This window comes from Psammomys obesus, unplaced genomic scaffold, assembly GCF_907164565.1.
Source record: "Psammomys obesus unplaced genomic scaffold, mPsaObe1.curated_primary_1811, whole genome shotgun sequence".
Classification (NCBI taxonomy): domain Eukaryota; kingdom Metazoa; phylum Chordata; class Mammalia; order Rodentia; family Muridae; genus Psammomys; species Psammomys obesus.
Window position 1 is genome coordinate 12182192 of NW_026596120.1, and position 17598 is coordinate 12199789.

The 17598-nt window shown below is 48.8% G+C and overlaps 1 protein-coding gene across 3 annotated transcripts in view; it reads left to right on the top strand.

Moving 5' to 3' along the window:
• The first annotated feature begins 581 nt into the window (after window positions 1-581).
• The window catches only part of Ky (kyphoscoliosis peptidase), a 35675-nt gene continuing 18658 nt past the window's right edge, over window positions 582-17598 (top strand). The window contains exons 1-4 of one of the 3 annotated variants that reach the window (XM_055629851.1): window positions 582-720; window positions 3637-3699; window positions 7030-7092; window positions 15484-15558. In XM_055629851.1, the coding sequence (XP_055485826.1) occupies window positions 582-720; window positions 3637-3699; window positions 7030-7092; window positions 15484-15558 (340 nt within the window). Of the gene's footprint in view, window positions 721-3636; window positions 3700-7029; window positions 7093-15483; window positions 15566-17598 lie in introns of all 3 variants that reach the window. The other 2 variants (XM_055629853.1, XM_055629852.1) reach the window with 2 other exon arrangements.

Below are 17598 nucleotides of genomic sequence, written 5' to 3' on the forward strand. Positions count from 1 at the left end.
CTCAATCTATGAAAAGAACTATCGCCTTCCGTAATCCACTCAAGGGAACAATGAGGTCAAGGCAAAAAAAAAAAAAAAAGAAAAGAAAAGAAAGAAAGAAAAGTACCCAATACCCGCACACCGTGCAGCTCAACCTCCAGCTCCTTGCATTTCTTTTCCAAAACTAAACCAGCTCTGATTTGGGATTTCAGAATCAGCCAATGACTCCTAAGGCAGCACCCAGTCCAGCTGAAGGGAGAACTTTGCTGGAGCCGAGGACCGGCACTTCCTTTGCGCGGAGAGGGAGGGTCAGAAAGCCTTTTGAGTGTGGTCTAGGTGCAGCTCAGGGCCCGGCCTGGGGATTTCCTTTCAAAGGTGACTTAGAGGCACTTCAGGAGGGTAGCGCCCTCCCGGGCGGGTCCTAATGGTAAATTTGGCCGAGTCAGCGAAACTCGGTGCCCGGCGGACCTGGCGGCGGGGCAGCGCCCTCTCCCGCGCCCTCGCCCTCTCCCGCGCCAGGCCGCGGAGGCGCACGGGGCCATTTGCAGCGCAGGCAGCCTCGGGAGCAGCCGCGGCGCACCGGCCGGGAGGGAGGCGGCACCATGGAGCTGAAGCAGGACAGCAACGCCGCCGTGGCCATAGACATGCTGCTCATCGTGCACTCGGAGAAGAGGCGCGCGGCGCAAGCCACGCACTCGGACCCGCAGGCGGACCCGGGCGCGCTGCTGCAGAACCGAGGAGGTAAAGCGCGCCTGGCCCCGGTCCTCAGGATCCCGGGACACCTCAGCCACCAAGCCCCGGGGGGCTCCCGAGCACCACCCTCCACGCACAGCAGCCCGAGGCCAGCCCAAACCCTCTCTCTCTCCCCCACCTCTGTTTGTGCCCGGGCGCCACAGCACCCGCGTCCCTTGGCAACGCACAGCGCAGTGGTTGTCCTAGGTTGACTCCACAAGCAGGCCTAAGGGTGCTCTGTCATCTCAGGAGCCCGATTCCTCCCGCTAGTCCCCCGAAGGGTGCAAAACACGTTGGAAAACGTTCCGCAGGAAGAAGCCAGGGCCTCGGGCTGATCATGTGTAGCAGAGGCCTAGACCCCAGGCAGCATGAAGCATACCATAGGGCACCTGGGACCCCAGAGGACCCTTGTATTGAGTCAAACTTTGAGATAACGTAGGGCCTCAGTTTCCCCCTTTCTTGAGCCTCTCTTTTCCAGCCTCGAACAGATAGATATAAGGCATGAATGGGTGAAGGGAACCTGGGCTGGGGTGTGGTGGAGTGGGGTTTGAAGTCTCCTGACGGCACTTGAATTCAGTTTCCAATTTACTTTTTCTGCAGACTTGGGGAAATGAAAACTGTCAAGTGATTGCTTACAGGGTGATTGCAGAAAGCAGGACCTGCCTCTATTCTCCACACACACAACTTGAATAGGGTATAAATGGTGCTGAGTGGAGATTCAGAAAATCCCGAAAAAGTGTGGGGGCCTCACGGCGCTGGTCTTGGGAGAAATCTCCTGAGGCTGGCTTAAGGATCTCCGAGGCTAACGCTGCACCATTTCTTTAGGAGAGGTGCTTGACAGCTACGCAGAGAAAGATGAGGGCAGTCTCCCACTGTCTCTCGGCTCCGGAGTTCCTTAGGAACCCCTGCTGTTGCTCTATCTTGCCTCCTTTGTCCCCAGAGCCTCTGTGCACACAGGGCACCCACTGTCCGTCCACCTGCCCTGCTAAGACAATGGTTCTAAAGACAACCTTGACCCACCAGCCTCATGGGCTGGAGCCCTGATACAGCTGCAGGGAGCTGAGAGAGAGGCAGTTAGGGAAGACAAGGCTGGAGGGCTGGGAGAGTTCACAGCAGTTAGAGTTTAGGAGACTGTGGGGATGGGGGCTCTTTAGGTTAATCTATTCAGTTCTCTGGTTCTCCACGGCTGCACCCAGGAGAAAGGGATTAGACCCACTCAGGGTATTTGGAGGAGGAAGAAAATGTCCTCGACCTTCTTGATGGAAATGTGATGGCTCCTGTCACATGTAACACAATCCAAAAGACTGCTCCCCATATATAGTGAGCGAGGCCCAGTTTCAAGGCGACCCGTTAGTCCCCATCACCCAGTCTGAGTCCCTTCCCTTCCTATCTGTCCTAAAGTGTCTGACACCAGAGAATATGTAGAGAGAAGCCCTGAAGTACTGGGTATCAAAACTGCCCTCAAGCTACCTAAAACCTACCAAAAATGCCCATGACTCCAGACCAGCATACATACTTTGGGCCTGACTCAGGGGGTAAAACACCTCTACTTGAAAGGTACTGGTATTTTTCCACAAACATCTTCCCGATGAAGGTTTCTTGAAGATGCTGGGTAGTGGAGAACGGTGGAACCGTGTCCTTTAATCCCACGCCAAAGTGGAAGAGGAAGACGGGGTACAGCCTCCAGAGTCTACCGCCCACAGAAACCCTAGGCTGTACCGACCTGTGTGTCCACGCGTTGGGACACAGCCTGAGGGAAAAAAGCACTGAGTCAAACTAACTGTTTGGAGGTCTCGTGCAGATGCCCAAGAATGGGAAAGAGCCCTGCTGACTTTGAGGAGTCTCTTCTGGCCCTCCACCCCTACTCCACAGGCTAGTTGCCCCCTGAGATGCAGCTACAGGACGGCGAGAATAAAGCTCAGTTACTGTCACGCGGCAGACACTGTGGCCTTGCAGCAAAGAGGAATCAGAGGGACGAGAAGGCTGGGAGAGTCACGGGGAACTCATGCTGTAGGGCTGCCAGAGTCTCTCTCACTTCCCAGCATTCTCCCAGCTATTTCCTTAGAACAGCGCTTCCCACAAAGCAGACCACAGAAATTTCAGGAAAGATGAGGGGAAGGGAAGGCTGAGGAAGGCTTGGGGGCTTCTGAATGGGCGAAAGGTTAGCGAGCCACACCTGAGACTGAGCTTTCTGGGAACACTGCTATCAAGTGTGCCAGAGAGCCCGGTCTGGTGGTGATACCTTTGCGGACAACAAGGTCAACTAGACAGTGCTCCCACACCAGAAACGTGTTTTATTGCCATGGCTCCCACTGCCTGGACATATATTGGTTCTCCGCCAGGAACTCCACCTCTCAGCTATCACTTCCAGCCACTGCCAGGGAGGGAGCTTCCCTTCCCTTCTGCATTGCGTCATCACCAGAACAGAGCACAGGTGCATCTGCCGGGTCGTGCCTAGACCACACCGGCCCATACTCTAGCTGCAAGGGATGCCAGAAAAGCAGGCAACTGTCATTTTCCACTCCCGTAGGGAGAGATGATCTTCGCCCATGCTCCCTCGCCCCATTTGAAGGTTCCCTACATACAGAAATGGGCAGAGAAAACTCTCGAAAAAACAATGCTTTTGTATTTATGTGTTGGAGAGACGGAAATGGGTATTGGGCATCTGTATAGTAAAATATCCTTCTGGGTAACCCAGAGAGCCAATCCCACCATCACTAAAAACTGCCATTCTAACATTTTAAAAATACTTTTAATTTAAAGGTTGCATTTGCTTCCTCAACTGTGTCTCATTCAAGGACAGCCCGTCTCAGATCCCGAGAGAACTGATTCCCACCAGCCTGGTTCAGCACAGATGGGTCTGTAAGTGGTAGGGTGGTGCATGCCACCTACCCCAGAGTCTCACACCAAGTCCTTTTCTCACAGGATTCCAAGGTGTCAGAAATGGAATCCGGAAGTGGCAAGAATTGGAAGGAAACGACTTTCAGGGTAAATCTCTTTTTCTTTCTATTTTCTATTCGGTCTCTGTAGTTCAATGCCCCGAAAAATAACTTCAGGAGTTGGGTTCTGTTCGTTGGGAAACTGTCCCTAAAATCTAATCACTGAGCAAACATGGCTGCTTGCAGCTCAGCCAGGCCTCTAGGCCACTGTGAGCCTGGAAAGCTTCCCCTGGCATCGGGGCTCCTGTTTTTTTGGAAGCTGCAGCTAGGGAATGATGCCATGAACTTCGGCACCCATTTGTTTGCTGAATGGGCTATAGGAGAGGTTTTAGCTTCACTTGGCTTAATGAGGGTTATGTGTGTTCCCACCAGAGGCAGGCCTGCTCACATCACAAAAACTATCAAGATTTAAATTGGTTTTCCCCCATTATGCCCCCCCCGCCGCCAACAGACTAGGATAGTGGCCTGCCTTGAAACAGTATTGCATGAGGCCTGATGGAGCCAGTCAAGGGTTCTATAGTCCCCCACTGCCCTGAGCTCAAGAGTACAGTTAGAGGTTTGTTTCCAAAGCCTCTTCTCTCTGGTTCCAGGCAGTGCTCTTTCCTGATGGCCTTGAACCTCTCTGAAACACAAAGGATGGGCCAAATATAGTGAGCCTTGTCTTGTGTTGCTCCAAGATTGATTCCCCGGCTTCCAGGGAAAACTATCAGTGGTGATATGCATGATGGAAACACAAAATTCAAATAATAATCAGACCCCCACTCCCAGAATGCTGTTAGGGAGCCCTAGACTCCAGCCATGTGAACCATGGAATCAAAAGTCTGACCCTCCACAAATGGGGAAACAAGAATACAACTGAATAAGAGTGAATAACCATGTCACCAGCCTTCAGGCAGTAGCAAAAGGAAAATCAAAATATAAAAACTAAACTCATCCGTATGTTTATTCCTTCAATAGCTATCTTACTCTGTGCCAGGCACAGGTTTAAGTGTTGAAGATTAAATAGTTAACAGGCCAGTCAAAAGCCCTGTCCTTGTGGGGCTGTACTCAAGTGATTGCCATATCCCTGTGTCCCTCACCTTGTCCTTGGGAAGGAGTCATCCTCAAGATGCAGAACACATCCCTCTGCATCCTGGCTAATGGATCCATGCAAAGGTTTCCTTGACGGTTGCTGAGCTGTGGGAATGGTGGCAAAGTCTGACACTATATTACACTGTGGACCAATGAGAAGCCTAAGAGCTTGTGTGCATGCATGGTTGGTCTAGGTGTGAGTACGAGAGTGAGCAAAATGAGCCACTAGTGGATGCAAAGGGCATCCTTGAATGCTTGCTTTTCTCTCTTTCCTTGTGTGAGCCATCTGACAACCATCGTAGGGCCTTTCGGGAAACACTGAAGTTCATTCTACTTTGAGCATTTTCCAGGTCAGATGAGAGAATAGTGAAAAGACAACTCTCAAGATGGTTATTAAAAAAAAAAAGTTAAGGATTGAAGATTTAGTACAAACCTAGCTGCCTAGAGTATCTGCCGAAGTCCTAAATCCAGAAAACATAATGGTTCTGCCATCTCACCAACATGTATGGTTTTAATGTAAGACTTCAACTATCTTTTAAATGGCATTCATGCATGCATGGGGGAAATGCAACAGCTTCCTTTTATGTCTTTGATGCCAAGATTCAGGACACTAGCACTGGAACTAATCTTGTCACGTATGTGCCTTGTTGGAACCCAAGTCACCCAGTCCTGGTAACCGACAGGCTGTCCAGCCCTGTCAGTTGGAGGAATTTCGTCTCAGAAGGAAGAAGCCCAGCGGCATGTGCTGACAGAGTATGCACGAATGTGACTAAGCACGGTGTTGATCCAAAAGGGCACATTTGTCCTCTTGTTGCGACTCTGTACACTCCCCGGGCTTGGGTGTTGGCGAGAGGAAGGGTGGGGAGCCTGAAACACTCCAAACTTTTGGAAGCAGCAGGTGTTTGGGCTGAGCCGCCCTTCTCCATAGCTTGCCCAGCAACGAATGGGCTTCCCCTGCTGTGATTGGCTGCTCTCCTTGGTCCTGGCTGAAGTCTGCCTAGCAGCAGTGTCTGGTGCCCTACAGCTAGAGAGGAACCACTTGTGCAGCCCTGACTATAAATACCCCACAGGAGCTGTGCCAGCCAATCACCCTCCTTGAGGATTCCCTTCCCAGCTCCTGTTTCCTCATGGAGGATACAGCCAGCCATGCCCACAGAAGCAGCCTCCCTGTCCTCGCCTGAGTGGCCTAGAGCTCTAGCCCAGCATGCCACATGGATCTGGCCTCAGCCAGTCAATCATGTCTGGAAGCCTCAGGGGGGAAGGGGGCTTTTCGAAGGAGAAGGCCTCTGCATGCAGGTTCTCCAAAGCAGCCCCTGCTGGGTGGATCTAGCCCAGCTCAGTGCCTCGTCCCACCTTGACCTACCCACGTTGACCAGCTTCTGCTTGAAGCAAGCATGAAGAGCACCAGGTGGCCTGTGGGACCGACTGCTCTGTTGAGGACAACCCTAGAAATATGCTAGTTCCCAGGCTGAACCACTGGTTACCCTAAAATGAGATCCACTCTAGGCCACAGGGAGATGACAAAAAGTAAGGGAACTGGAGTGCAGGAGCTTTCTTCTGCCATAATCCTGGCCCTTCCCCCGGACTCTTTCTATATCCCTGAAGAGGAGGTTTAGGGCCTGCCTCAGTGAATACAGTCTACAGCCACAGAGTAGCCACAAAGCAGAAATGAGTTCATGCCTAGGATGGACAGAGAAGACTATTTGATGGCCTGTAACAAGAAAAAAAAAAACCATCTCATTTCGGCATCCTGACCCCACTGAGCTATAAAGACATGTAAATATCCCCAGTGGGTACAGAAAACTCAGACATGTTGAGTGTCCTGTAGCACTGGTGAAACTAAGCCAAACTGAGTGCCCTCCCCCACTCCCATCCTCGGGGCTAGAATCAGAGGCAGGCTGCTGCCATGCAATCCTCAGAAGGAGGAAGGAAGCTGACCTAGGAGTTGGGAAACTTGTAGAGTTCAAGTACCATGTTGGAACCTCCCAGGCACTCCTCAAAGAGGTACAATGATCAATCGGGCATCTGTGTGTGAGAAAGTGTTTTGGAAATTGTGGCCAAAAGTCCAGAGTGGTGGTTCCATAGACCACTGGAGTGAATCCTAGCCTGGACAAGCTTCTGCTGAGAGGCAGAAGGGTGGGCGCTTGTGGACCCCCACAGATGTGCACACAGTGGCAGTAGATGTACTCAGCCCGCCACAAGCATACAGTTTTCACAGGTGCACCCAGCTCGCTCTGTCCCCTGCCCAGAGAACATTATACCATGGTCACAGTGGTCACTTGCCACCTTCTTTGTCTTTCGTAATTAGGAAACTTGCCGGAGAAGCAGTGCCTTCAGCAGCCTCAGGTCATCACTTCCTATGACAACCAAGGTAAGAGACTAATTGCTAACTGCCATCTCTCCTGGGGCCGTGTGCCTGGCTGTGCCACCCCAGCCAGAGAGCCCAGGATGTGGAGATCAGGCCACAGGGAGCAGCTCTCCTTTCTGATCCATGGAGGTTGGAGCCTCCTTTTGTCTCCCAGCATCCCTGAGGAAGAACTGAGAAGCTATGTGGTCCAAGATCACCCTTCCCCTCTAGGCAAGAAATGAAGTCCACAGATTACAGAGCCCCACTGTGGCTGACATCATTGTTCGTGCTAGAGCTAGCACTCACTGAGCACAAGGCACATGCCTGGGACTCTGCCAACCCCTATACACACTGAAGTATCAAAGCAACCCTAACTGGGTGATAGTCTCACTGCTCTAAGGATGAGGAGACCAAGATTTGGGATGGCTGGCCAGCAAGATGGTTGGCCAGCTGTCTGGTACCTAACCCTCTAACTGCAGCAAGGTCTCAACTGTTAACCTTCACACGGCTGGGCTTCTGCAGCTCCCTGGAAACTGATCTCCCGCTGGCTCACAGTATCCAAATCCTCCCACATCCTGAGGCACAATGGTTTCTTGCCCTCTCCTGATGATGAATTTCCTGAAGCATGCCACTTGGTCCTGAGTTTGCTGCAGCAAGGTGGAACCACCTAGTCCTCTTTTTAGGGTCTTCGCTTTCCCCAAAGTGCTCTGGGTGCTTGGAAATGGAAGGCAAGGGCACAGCTCGCCAGGCTGATTCTGCAGTTGTCTAGATCTGAGAATATCATGAGGCAGAAGTGAGGATTCCAAAACTATGGCTGGAGGAGAGCCTATTTAGAGGACTCCAGTACCCACCATGGCTCTTCATAAGATGCCTGGGGGGTTTCAGGCTCAGCCCAGGGAGTTGGCCACCATTGATGATGCCATAACATGCCAGAAAACTATGCTATGGCACACAAGGGGTCACAGGCACCCCCTTTCCTGAAGAACAAGGACCAAAGCAGGCCATGCTGCATCTCTGACATTGATTTAGCTGTACAAGCCTCACAACAGAGATATCTTGCTAGAAAGATCATGAATGGGTGGCCCATTATCTCATGTGGAGAATAAAACAAAGGCTCCTGTCTGCGGGAGCTGAGTCCTAGTGAGAGGGAAAGACTGAAGGAGAAGTTAAAACAGGAGGGATGGTGGAAGGCAGGGATTGTAGATCAGTTTCCTGCAGCTCATTGGCTAAGAACAGCAAGAAGATTTCACCTTAACCTTCTGGGACTGAGAAGTCCAAAGTTAGCATCACTGGGCAAAAGGCAGGTGTCAGCAAGCCTGGAGCCTTTGAAGTTCCATTCCTTGCCTCCTTCTGCTCCTACAGGCTGCTAGCATTCCTTGGCTTTATGGCTGTGTCATTCCAGTCTCTGCTTCCATTATCACATTACCTTCTCTCCTTTTAAGTAGGCAAGACTCCTTGTGTCTAATTCTTATCAAGTTATATGTGGTCACACTTAAGGCCCAACCAGATAAGCCAGAATAACCACTCTGAAATCCATAGCTTTGGTACATCTGCGGAATTTCCTTTTCAGGCAGAGTCTGCACAGATATCCTGAAAATTCATTATTCAGCTCACGATAAGCTAATAAAATAGCTAATCTATGGTAAACAGAATAAATGAGGCTAGGGGTGTGGCTTAGTGGTTTGACTAGCATGCATAAGGCCTTTTGGTCTGATCTCTATTATCCCTCCCCAAACCCCAACCAGAAAAAATAAAGAACAGATGAGCAGTAACCAAGACATAACATCTAAGTGAGAAAAGAGGTCGCAGGACAAACACAAGGGCATCTGGGGAGAGATTTTAGCTGGGAGCAATGGCAGACATGTGTCTGGTGGGGGTAGAGAGTGGGTGGCTGTGGCCAAGGGAAAAGGGGCCATGAGCAGAATAAGAAGTAGAGAGTGAGACAGAGAGGACTCAGGGCAGGACTTACAGGCCTGTGGGCTGCCTTCTGATCAGAGTATGATTAGAAGACATTAGATGGCTTCAGACAGGATGCCGCTAATGTTGGAGGAATAAACAGAAGGGGGAGGGTTGGAAGCAAAGAGGAATCCTCTGGAGGTGCTGTCATGATATCAGACGGTAAGCGGTTTTCCCATGTTGTGATCTGGACTGAAGTATAAGCAGTAGGAAGTGGGGAGACTGGAGGGAAAAAGGTGAAGAATTCAGACTTGGCTCTGTAAAGACCTGGCATTCTGGAAACAGTGAGGAGTCACTATTTATTTTGTGTGCTGCATTCCTACTCATCTGGCAATCCCAGAACTCCTCAGGCTCTCTTCTGGGGACCCTGTCAGGCCCAGCACAGCTTCCTTGGCAGGTACAATCATAGCATGGACCAGAGGCAGAACATGAGGTGTGTGCTGGACATGAAGCTAAGCACCTTTCACGGCTCCTCATTTCTTCCCCTCAGCCACATTTCATCAAAAGTTGCATACAGCTGCATTCCATCTCACAAAAGAGAGAGAGAGTGAGAGAGAGAGAGAGAGAGAGAGAGAGAGAGAGAGAGATTCACTTTATGGATGGAAAAGTGAAGAAACTGAGGCACAGAGGCCTCTAAACAACTTGCCTGAAGTTAATCAACTAGATAGAACAAGTCATACCCGGAATTTGAACATGTCCATGTACCCTCAAAGCCAAATGGGCTTAACTTCTGTACCACACCACAGGGTAAGAAAAGAGGTAGTAGGACAAATGCAAGGGCATCTGGGGAGAGATTTTAGAGTGCATGGGACCCCTCTAACAGAGCTGGTTTGAATACAACCTCTCTGCCTCACCCCAGCAAGAGATCCAAGGCTCCAGGTAGAGTTTGCTTTTCAGAATGTTTCAGCTTTTCCCTTCTGCCTCAGCAATTTGTTTGGGGGTATATATAAAATATGGGATCTTAGTGCAAAGGGGCTTTGGAATGGATCTGCAGTGGGCGTATGAGTTGGACAGCGATTACTTGGAGATACTGTGGCTTCAGACCCTCAGGGTTGTGGCAGAGGAGTCAGTTTTGAAATCACACCCATCATGCTTGTTCCCAGTTTTCATGGCTGACGGCTTCCCAACTACTACGTCCTGGATGCAGAGAGCACACGTCTTTTCAGACCTAGCCACGCATGGTTTGTTTGAGACTGCCCTGAGGATGACGATTGTTTTAACTAAGAGTCTCCTGGCTGTACATGCTATAGAAAAGTATGTCCAAGAGGGTATGTCCAGGCTGTATACTGAGAGACTCTTTTAGTCAATGGTGCTGAGTATCTGACATAAATCCTGGGACTCCTCTGTATACCTGTCTACCCTCATGTACATGCACACACACCACACACACACACTCACACACACACTCTTGCCTGGAGGTATTTGTTAATTGATCAATGCTCCTGGCAGCCACTTCCAATCAGTCAGAGTTAATGAGCAACATGAAACCCACTTGCCGTGCCCACATTAGGTATTCCAAGTAAATTAAGCCTTTAGACAAATGCTGATTGAAACCTGGAGCCATTAGGAGAGGTGTCATGTGGGAGATGTCACCTGACTTGGTAAAAGGCAAGCCTAGGACAGTGCCCACCTAGATTTGGTACCCTTTATGCACCTCTGCCATTGAGAAAGAAATGAAGGAAGGCCAATGGGGTTTAGAAAAGGGCCAGCCTAGAAACCACTTCCTAGGGGTAGCAAGAAATAATCCCTAAAATGCTTTTACTAAATGGCCAAGGCTGCATTTGGATGACAAATGAATACCTGGGGAAGAGTACTGTGAGTGAGGCCAGCCAGGCCATCCAAAGTCCCAGGAAGGGCACCTTATGCTTGGTGGTCAAGGTCGGTGTAACTGCACCTGCTTGGATTTTCCCCGAAACTCTTCATGCTGAGAGTTGGATCCAGTTAATGCTTTTTACTAAAATCCCAGTTTTATTTGATCTAAAAGTGAGGTCATTGCAGTGTTTCCTCCTCTAGTAAATGCTGTCCATCTTGACACAGGCCATCCCTGGGGGTAGAGAAGTCTCTCAGCTGGTCCCCTCAATCTCTAGAGGAGTGCAAGAGTCCAGAATGAGGACGAAAGGTTGACTGCATTCAGAACAGGACAGCAGCACGGCTTAGGGACAGCCTGGTCCTGGGCAGGTGATAAAGAGGATTACATGGATGACAGAAGGGGTCCAAATGATGACAGAGGGAGCTGCTGGTCTACAGCCCTCCCCAAACATGAGGCCACCTGCCTGTCGGCCCCAGAAGGTTTGTTTCTTGGCCCCATCCTTCACAAAGAAACATAGCTGGATGGGGAGTGTCTGGATGTACCTGAGTAAGGAGAACTGGGAGGAAGAAGCTCACTGTCTAGCCCCAGATCAAAAGCCGATCACCCTCACGGCTCCTTTAAGTTACAGTTCTATTAGCCCAGTAATCTCCAAACCATGTGTGAAAACAAAACAAACAGACAAACCAACACTGAGTCAGACAGACTCCTTTGCTGTGGGGCTGAAAGCATTGAGGGTTGCATCCCACAATAAAAAGTATGTACACGGAGCTTTCCCCAATTCACCTTTTACAAGGCATCTTGTGGCCACACACCCCTTTGGAAAACAGCTCAGAAAGGGATGAGGAGAAAGTGAAGAGGCCAAGTTGACCAGACTCATAAGGTGAATATGCCTTGGATGATGGCGGCACCTGACCCTCTGAACAGAATGGACTCAAGCCCTGAACTATGAAACACTCAGCATCTTCATCATAGGATCACAAGGCTGGTTTCGCTGGCAGTGGATGTGCTAAATCCTACATTTTAAAGAGGAATGCTGGGCTAGCGATGGCTCAGATGTTAAGAACATTTGGTCCACCATCATGAGGACTAGCATTTGGATCCAAATGCCCACATGCCAGGCCAGGCATCCTCTTAAATTCCTGTAACCCAGCTCTGAGGCTGGCAGAGACCAGACACTCTCTGAGACTTGCTGGCTTCTAGCCTAACTGAAACACAAGCCCCAGCTTCAGGGAGAGACTCTGCCTCAAAGAAATAGGTGGAGAGTAATGGAAGAGACCTGATACCCTCTTCTGGCCTTTACACACACACACACACACACACACACACACACACACACACAGAGAGAGAGAGAGAGAGAGAGATGTGCCCCACACACAATATACATATACTCACACAGACACACACATTAGCTAATTTATTAGTTAGTTAATAATTAAATATTTTAAATGAATGTTAATCTTTTTGGTCTTGAGAAAATATACTACATTCTGTCTTTGGTCTCTTTGACATGCAAAACAGGTTTAAAAGGAATATAAGAAAATCAATAATGTTTTTCCATAAGAAAATAATTACAATAAATTTAACAAGGAATTACTAAAAAAGGACCCTTATATAAAAAATTAAAATTTAAATTAAAAAAAAAGAACCCTTTCTTACAAAACCATCAAGGGAAACATAATAAACCAGGTTTTAAAAAAAAATCAACACATAAGACACAAATTGAAATAGTAAATAAAATATAAAAAAACAACACAATGCTAAAAGTTGAAGAAATACATAAAACAATAAGGTACCCTTCATTAAAAAAAGAAGAAAAAACCGAAGGATGCCTGAAAGCAGGTGCCAGTGAACTTATCCGGGACGTCTGTGTTATCTGCTACCACAGGACTCGGCTAGTGGCACTGCGAGCTTCCAGACCTGCAGCTCTGCTGGACAGCCACGGTCCACGCCACAGCCGGCTGATCTGGGCTCTTGGCTGGCCTGCGCCGGCTGTCAGCTGGTGGGCTGGCTGGAGACCAGATGGTTTCAGATAGCCTCACCTGAGCAGCGATGCTTGCCCACACTCTGCTGCACACACAGCAGTGTGGCGCAGATGCCAAGAGTGCAAGCAAGCATTGCGAAGCCTCTCCAGGACTAAAGCAGGCCTTGAATAATAACACGGCTTCTGCCACATACCAACTGGCCGTACTGACTCATGAGGACATTCAAGGGGTGATGTTACACCTCTCGTTGGGTGGAGGACAAAGTGTGGGCAATTTTCCTGTCGACCACCGCAAGGATGAGCAAAAAAGCATTCTCTTCCCCATCCTGCCCCCGGCTCCCACCCCATAGATGGGATCATAAACCAATGGAACCGTTCGTGGGGAAGTTGGCCAGTGTTACAAAAAGCCCCATTCCCTCCCATCAGTGTTTAAGAATTCACTCACAGGAATGGATCTGAATGGTGTCAAAGATGTCTTTATCCTGATGCTCATCACATCGTTGTTTACCGTAGCCAAGGACTTGGGAAGTGCGAAGTTTCCAATACACACGAAGTGAATGTGAGTCCTACTCCCTCTTACTACCAGCAGGGGACATTCTCTGGAGCACACAGAAGCCAAGCCCCCTGATGGTTAACTACTTCCCTATAGTTGCCGGGTCTTCCCTTTCAGTCACTGAGAGAAAAGTGTTTTGAAGTCTCCAACTATAATGCCTATTTGTCCGTTCCTCTTTATAATTCTGTGAGTTTTGTTTCAGATATTTTAATACTCTGTATTCGGGTGAATATATGCTTGACATTGCCATATCTTTTTGATAGGCTGACTTTTTTCACTGTTTTATGTAATACTTCTCTATCTCTGACATCCTCGCTCTGAGTGGGTCTGTTATTGAGCCAATTGTCTCTGTCTCGCTGAATCTGAAAATGTCTTTATTTCATTCTCACATGGCATTTTTATTGGACAGAGACAGGTAATTCCTTTCAGGCTTTTTTAAAGATCCCACATGCTTCTGACACGGTTTCTGATGAGAAATCTGTAGCAACCTGGTGCGTAATGTTATCATTTTTCCTTAGCGTGTTGGGGGAGCTTTCCTTTCAGCGGTGTGATTACATCATATCTGGACTTGGATCTTCTTTTATTTATCCTGTTTGGGACACACCCAAATTTGTCAAATTTGAGTCGCCTGTTGTTTCTCCAGATACTTTTCTGTCCACTTGATTTCTCTTCTTGTCAGTGACGTGAACAATGGACTTCTAACTGTGGTCCTGTGAGCCCCAAAGCATTGCTGGCTTTTCCTGTTGTTCAGACTGGACCCTGTCCGCTGTTCTCTGGCTCTTTCCTTTTTCATGGAGAATACTGTAACCTGTCTTCTATTTCAGTGTTAAATCTTAAATCTTCACTTGGCTCTTTACATCTTCCTTGTCTTTGCTGAGTTTTGTATCTTTCCATTTATTTCATAGTGGAAATAAGTTGGCCCTGACTTTTCAGAGCATGGCCATCGTGTCACTTTAACTTCTTCGGATTCAATGTGGGTTGTCATGGGATTGATGTTGGTTGGTATCTTTTCCCTCTCAAACTGATGTCTTCCCAGACATTCTGCTGAGTACTTTTGAGTAGTGGACTCTGCAAGGCCCATCTGCCTGCACAAGCCACGAATCGGCCTTTGCAGGGCCTGTCTGCCTACATGCACCATGCAGCATCCAGTTCAGAGGGAGGACATTGTTTTTCCAACAGAGCTCAGTACTGAAACTGTGGCATTGTGCATGGCATGAGCCCTGTGATGTACAGCTCAGAGGTAGGAGCTTATCTGTAACTTTGGGGAATTATACCCTTGAGGTCCACCTTCATCACCCACTTCCTGTTCCTCTGGCCTAAAAGCTGGAGCTTTGGTCCTTTGACTCTGCCATATACTGTTTTATAACTCTGTCTGGGAACAGTCACAGGAGAGAAGGGAGGAGGGAGACAAAGAGGAAGGATGGGAGGAAGGGAGGAAGGGAGGGAGGGAGGAAGGAAGGGAGGGAGGGAGGGAGGGAGAAAGGAGAGAGGAAAGAGGAAGGGAGGGAGGCAGGAGAGAAAGGGGAGAGGAAGAGAGAGAGAATCTGTATGCCATGGAAGCTTGACTCATACTTGCCGGGGGCTGAATCAGGAAAATATAGGATAAAGGAAAAACACAGCAGAGAATGTCCCAACTCTCTGTGACAATTAGGGGTCCCCATCCTCACTCTCTGAGTAGAAATTGAATTTTTTTTTCTTGAGTGCTTTTTTACAACCATTGTGCACTCCTGGATTGGCAATGCCTTTGACAAAGTGTGGATGATGACAGAAAGGGAAGGAGAAGAGTAAACGTGCTGTTGATATGGTCCTGTCTCACACCCTGGTCCATGCCACCCCACACCCATTCTTTTCCATCACTGACTTCACAGGCTTTGCAGGTGGCTTTTCCCATGCATTCTATTTAGGGTGAAGGCTGCACTGGATGGGGTAGAGAGTGCTTGAGTCTGTTGTTTGGATAATTCTGAAAAAAAAAATTATCTGCATATCCAACAGAAAGATCTAAAATGATGTACTGTTGTTTGAATATCTGTCATGAAGTGTGCCCTTCCGTGCAGCATTTAGCTGAGGATGTCACAATCACCCCTTGCTGATGTCGCCCCCCCCCTTTTTTTGCAGGTACTCAGCTAACTGTAGAAATCCACCCCCAAGATGCCATGCCCCAGCTACTCAAGAAGTTGTCTTTGACTAAACGTACGTATATATGCAGGGCTGCTCAGACAGAGGGCAGGCAGGGAGGGTGGGTGAGTCAGATTCCAGCCCAGACATCTTCTGAGAAAAATCAAAGAGGGGCTTGAGCCTACAGCCTAGGAGAAGGTGGTAGCACAACTATTCTGTCCATGCCCACTGTTTTGGTTCCTTTTCTTATTGCAACTGACAAGAACCAACTTGAGGGAGGGAGGAAGGATTTATTTTGGCCCACGGTTTAAGGAGCTACAGTCCATCGTGATGGAGAGAGCCTGGCAACAGGAGGCTTCGAGATGGCAGGAGTGTGCAGCTGGAATCCTCACTGCCTCACATGGCAGTCAAACAGGAAGCCAAAAGCAGGAAGTAGAACTAGACTACAGACACTCAAAACCTACCCACCAGTTCTCCACGTCCTCCAGAGAGGCTTCGCCTCCTAAAGGTTCTATATCCTTCCAAAACAGCACTAGCATCTGGGGACTAAGTGTCCAAACACATTAAGTCTAAGGGGACACTTCATAGGCAAAGTCCAACACCCAGATTCCACAGCTCTTGTGTCTCTGCAATAAGGCTCGGGCGATGGAGTGTGTAATTAATGGTGCCTTCCCTCGGCTGACTCTTGCTACCAGTGTTTTAAGATGTCGTCTGTAGACTGTCAAAAATCATGGCATGCACAGTGCTGAGCACTTTCCGAGCCTCAGCTTTGTGACCTTCATGCTAGTGCTCACCCCACATTTTTCAAGCCAGCAAAGTGAGGCTGAGGAAGGGGGAATGAGTGTCCAAGAAGTTGCCCAGCCAAGAGAGAAAAGCCCAGGTCCAGCTCCGACACCTCTGGATTTAGTCATAGAATGAGACAGTTGTCAGTATACATAGGCAGGCAGGAATGCAAATGCAATGGCCCTCCATCCCTGCTGTCTTCACCCTGGCCTGCCTCTTGGCTGAGGGGGTACTCATGAGGAAAGCAGGCAGAGATGGCTCAACTTCCCCCCAACCCGATGTACACTCAATGAGGCAAAACCCTACAAGGCTATCCTTGCAATACTCAGCAGTCAGGACCTCAGGAAGGCAGTCTAGTGTGGTTCCAGGGTCCACTGTGTCATTTCACTTAACCTTCTTTTGGATCCTTTCTTTCTTACTTTCTTTCTTTCTTTTTTTTTTTTTTTTGCTTTCTTTTTTTTTCTTCTTTCTATCTTTCTTTCCTTTCTCTCTTTCTTTTTTTTCCATATAGAAAAGGGGGAAAATAAGTAAAGGTCCCTTGCAGGATTGTTCTCAGTTCCCAGTGAGTAGCCCTTTCGTTCGATCTGAAGATGTAGGTAAAGGGCCTATTTCCAGAAATGGCAAGCACCTCTCAACTTTCATTTCTTGCGTTTACAACCTTAAGTGGCTTCTAGGGGCATAAGCCACCTGCCTTGATGCGCCCACCCCCATCTCCACATGGTTTCCTTAGACACCACCTTCCTGAGCTGGCGCTGGAACAGCAGCAAGATTTCCTTTGCTTCTTTCCCAAGGACTCATTGTTGGCTGCCATTCCACCTTAACCCCTCAGAAATCACAGCATCAGACCAGACCACCTGGGGCCCTCTGGGCCCTGAAATCCACACACAGTACCTTCTGTGCCTCTATTATCATTCTTACCCATAGTCAGTTCTTGTCCTGGGAAGGCAGAGAACGGCCTGCATATCCTGACAACTGCAGGTACTGTAGATAACACCATAGGCTTTGGAGTTGAACCTGGGTTTTTATCTCTTGGCTGCGTAACTTTCTTGAACAGTCATTTCTCCTTTCTGAGGCTCACTTTGCTGGCTTGGGAAACAAGGGCGCACACAAGCATATGCCTAACGGGAAGTACTAGAAGAAACTAGTTTGTACCCTTATCATCTGCAGCTATCTTCCACGATGTCAGGATGCACTGGAGGCATGAACCACAGCTCCATGTGGGCTTGCTGAAGGGTGTAAAGGTCAGATCACATTCTGACTCAGCTCAAAGACCATAAATTCCTTTGTTGTCCTTCACTTCCCATTTCCAGTCTCTCCTCTGCCCCTGAAGAC